This window comes from Dioscorea cayenensis, chromosome 1 (genome assembly GCF_009730915.1).
Source record: "Dioscorea cayenensis subsp. rotundata cultivar TDr96_F1 chromosome 1, TDr96_F1_v2_PseudoChromosome.rev07_lg8_w22 25.fasta, whole genome shotgun sequence".
NCBI lineage: Eukaryota > Viridiplantae > Streptophyta > Magnoliopsida > Dioscoreales > Dioscoreaceae > Dioscorea > Dioscorea cayenensis.
Window position 1 is genome coordinate 28,301,935 of NC_052471.1, and position 3,927 is coordinate 28,305,861.

The window sequence follows — 3,927 nt, forward strand, 5'->3', positions numbered from 1 at the left end:
TTTTTTTTAAAAGCCAATCCAAACAACCCCATAGATTCTAGGCACGTCCCTATGAGATGTAACCCCTATATATATATATATTGTTTTAGACTTTTAGTCAACAAGGTATGGTAAGGGGTTCCAAGTATTTCACTCCACTATGTGAATCAATAAAAAATAATAATAAATAAATAAACAAAACCCTACTCTATTATGTGGTAGTATAAATATGTGGTACTCACATATTATATGAAATTTTATATTTGTATATAAAATTTGCATAATTTAAAGATATTATTGGTTTTACAAGGTGTGATGTGTCATTCCATTTTTCATGTATAAAATTATTTTTATTATGAAACGAATCTTTTTATTCATATGTTTTTTATTTATCAAATTTTATTTATGTGGTAGTTGAAGTGACATGGCATGTGGATGTTGGGATAGTGTGCTTGGTCATTAGTGGTCCTTGACGTGGCATTTTATTTTTTATATTTGCATAAATATTTTCATACATAATATGAAATTTTATATTTTCAAAATATTGTTTTATTCATGACCAAAAGTAATTTAAGTTTGCTTTTAACATATAATAACATTAATTATACCAACCGATTTCTTTTATATCTCTGTTTTTCATCTAAAATACATTGTTTATCTATGTTTTCAAAATATGAGTTACTACTAAAAAAAAAAAAAAACAATAAAGTAATAATAATTGTTATAACTTTTGTTTCTGATCTCCTTTGTATTGGAGCATCTAGTTGTTGTGAAAGTTTTATTTTATTTATTAATTTATTTATTTATTGATTAAATATTATTATTATTATTATTTTTTTGCATATTTTGAATAATACTAATGCAATCATAATTTTATATTTTTAGTTGAAAATTTTGTGGATAGTTCGGCTATTTAAAGCCCAACATTTTTTGATATATTAATGGTTCATGCACTTGAATATGAATGATTAATATTTTTATTTGATAACAAAGTTATAATTTGTCAATAATTTTATTACATATTTGTTCATTATTTTTTCCCTACTTAAATAAACAGGGTTTATCAAACAATCCTTTTATTCCTTTTTATCACTAAAATTTGATTATTCAAATATGAGTAAATTTTATGGAGAAAGCATGAAATGGTGACATAAATAAAAAATAAATAAAATATTTATTTTAAAAATTAAATTAGCCATTACTCTTCACTCTATAAGCAAAACAACTTTTTAAATTTAATTTTAATTAGTTAAAACAATTATTAAAGCCACCATTTATCTCTGGAATTTGGGTAATAAAATTTAAACCCAACCTAAATATTAAGAATGAATCATTTTCCCTATATTTATTAAAAAAATATAAATAAAATAAATTACAAATAAGGCATTTTCCAAAATAAATAAGTAAATACAATAAAATTATAGAGATTTTTTTCCAAGCATCACCAGTTAGCGGGTCAGAGATCCCAACGGATCCGCCGGAAAAAGAAAATCCGACCCGATAACGAAAGACAACAAGAAGAAGACAAAATTACCAGAGTAACCCCAAAGCCCTAATCCTTCAAACTTCGAATCCTCGCCATAGTTTTTCCCCAAATTCGCCGGCGATGGCCAGCTCGGCAGCTCCGGCGATCGCCACGGTGTGCTCCGCCTCCAGTAGAAGGCCAACTCCTCTCTTCTCCAATCCCACCATTGTTCTGATCTCTGGGAATACATCAAGGTTTCATGCTTTTGGATCGTTCACCCAGACGAGTCTCAGCTCCTTCTCGTCTTGGCATGGCCTGAAGCACCTTAGGATCTCATTCCGGCGTGATTTCCGCCATAAAGGTGATTTCTTTACGCTTTAGCTCCCTTTCAGTAGTCTCTAGAGTTTCTAATCAAGTGCTCATCGTTGCGATCAGGAATTCCATCTTTATTTCATTTTTTTTGGATTTTTGTTGGTGTTAAAGTGGGATTATGATGAATTTAGGTCTTTGATTTAGTTGTTTTCTTGATTCATTGATTAAAGGGAGGAAGGAGAAATGCAGAGGCTCAGGTGTGTATGCATCTTTGTTCGGAGTTGGAGCTCCAGAAGCTTTGGTTATTGGAGTTGTAGCTTTGTTGGTTTTTGGGCCAAAAGGTTTGGCAGAAGTAAGTTACTTTAAAGTTGTCATTTTTGCTTCCTATTTGTTCAGTTTCCATTGAAATTTTGCTTTGTTTAATTCAAAATGAGGAAACAATTGAGTGTTCAACCATTGATTGCAGATTGAGTGTTTGGAGTTTGTTACAGTTTTCTGTTTAGTTATGTACTTCTGCAAGAATGTTTTCATTGTTTGAGTTTTGATTCTTTTGATGTTTGTTTGATGCTCCCGGGGAAATTTCTTGATCCTTCATTAGAATTTGGATAGAATTTATACACCCACACAAGAAGAATAGGTTTTGATTTTATTGCTATGTTGTTTGCTTGTTGCAATTGTTTGATGTTTTGGAGAGTAGATATTAACAAGCAGTGGAAAATGCTTTATGGAATTGACATATAGAATCTCAATCTAAGAAGAGAATAGAACAAGAAAAAAGTAGAACTTTCACTTACTCATGAGCTTGTCAGTTGTTTTATTTATGTTTATACATTAATTATTTCTGCACATTAATTCTTCTTATCTTTGAAATATATTTTGGTATTCCTGTTGCTACATCCAATTCAAAACTGTAATTACCCCATGGATTGCACCCTGTAAAAGTCCTTTCATTCATGGCCTGATACCACAAGATTGTTATTTTGAACCCTTCCTTTTTTGTTCTTTTTGTCTAAAAGCACATGTAATCAAAGTGGAAGAGTTAGATTCCTGTTTTGTGATTTTAACCCTATGTTCTAATTGAACTCCATATATCATAATGCAGGTGGCCAGGAATTTAGGCAACACTTTACGTGCTTTCCAACCAACAATTAAAGAGCTTCAGGTTGGTTTAAATCTGCACATATGTTGAATTTATCTCCAATGATTTGTTATTTTAATTCACTAGTCTAAGTTATGCAAGAGGATTTTAATGCTGCAGGATGTATCGAGGGAATTCAAGAACACGCTGGAACGGGAGATAGGACTCGATGAAGTTGCATCAACTGCAAACAACAGAAACATACCTACATCCTCACTCAGCAGCGAGACTGAATTGCCTACCGTCGACCCAAGTGAGTGTTTTTGAATCACTAAGTACAAAATTGTCGATGTTCATCATTTGATAATGCACTTGTTTATTATGAGCAGATGGTGCAACTACCCAAGACCCGGTTGAGTACCTTAAGAAAGTCAGAGCAGAGCAGTTTGCCGCATCAATGGCAGCTCAATCTGAAGAGGTAGCATCCAGTCCTGAAGCATCGTCGGAAGGTTGGACAATTTCTTCCATTGTTTCATGCCTTTAGAAATTCTAGCTTTATGTTTTAATGAAAGATTATATATCATATAGCCCCATCACCGGCAACTTTGGAAAATGTTTCGGCACCTCTTGCTACTTCAGAAGTTGCTGCTGCTGCTCCAGAGGCTATAGCTGAGGCAACATCATCAGAAAAGACTGAAAAGTAAAGAGAAACATTGGTGTTTCTTTGGTGCAAACTAAAACCTATGAAATTTTTTGCAGGCCATGTAAACAAATTGTTGTACTGTATATTTTGACAAGAGGGAAGGACCGGAAGGTCATTCTGATTTGTTACCAAGGGCTAAACTCAATAAAGTTTAGTTTTTTTTATCCTAATGATTTTCATGCGTGTCCAAAACATGGCAAAATAGTAAAAAGAACGGATTATGAATTTTTAAGAATAATGGCCATGATAAATATTGCCTTGTTTTTTGTTAATTGTAGCGGGGTGTTTTTTAAATATTGCTTATATATATATTTTTTTAATTACTTAAATAAGTAAATTTTAAAAAAAATTACATAGGTAAAACCGTAAAATACTTACCGTCTTGCCTAA

At 31.9% G+C, this 3,927-nt stretch overlaps 1 protein-coding gene across 1 annotated transcript; it reads left to right on the forward strand.

The window, feature by feature from the left end:
- The first annotated feature begins 1,519 nt into the window (after positions 1-1,519).
- On the forward strand, positions 1,520-3,710 carry LOC120273285 (sec-independent protein translocase protein TATB, chloroplastic-like). The gene is made up of 6 exons (XM_039279940.1): positions 1,520-1,805; positions 1,987-2,108; positions 2,859-2,918; positions 3,015-3,147; positions 3,224-3,343; positions 3,423-3,710. The coding sequence occupies exons 1-6, from the start codon at positions 1,586-1,588 to the stop codon at positions 3,536-3,538; spliced, it is 771 nt and encodes a 256-aa protein (XP_039135874.1). The 5' UTR covers positions 1,520-1,585; the 3' UTR covers positions 3,539-3,710.
- The last annotated feature ends 217 nt before the right edge of the window (positions 3,711-3,927 follow it).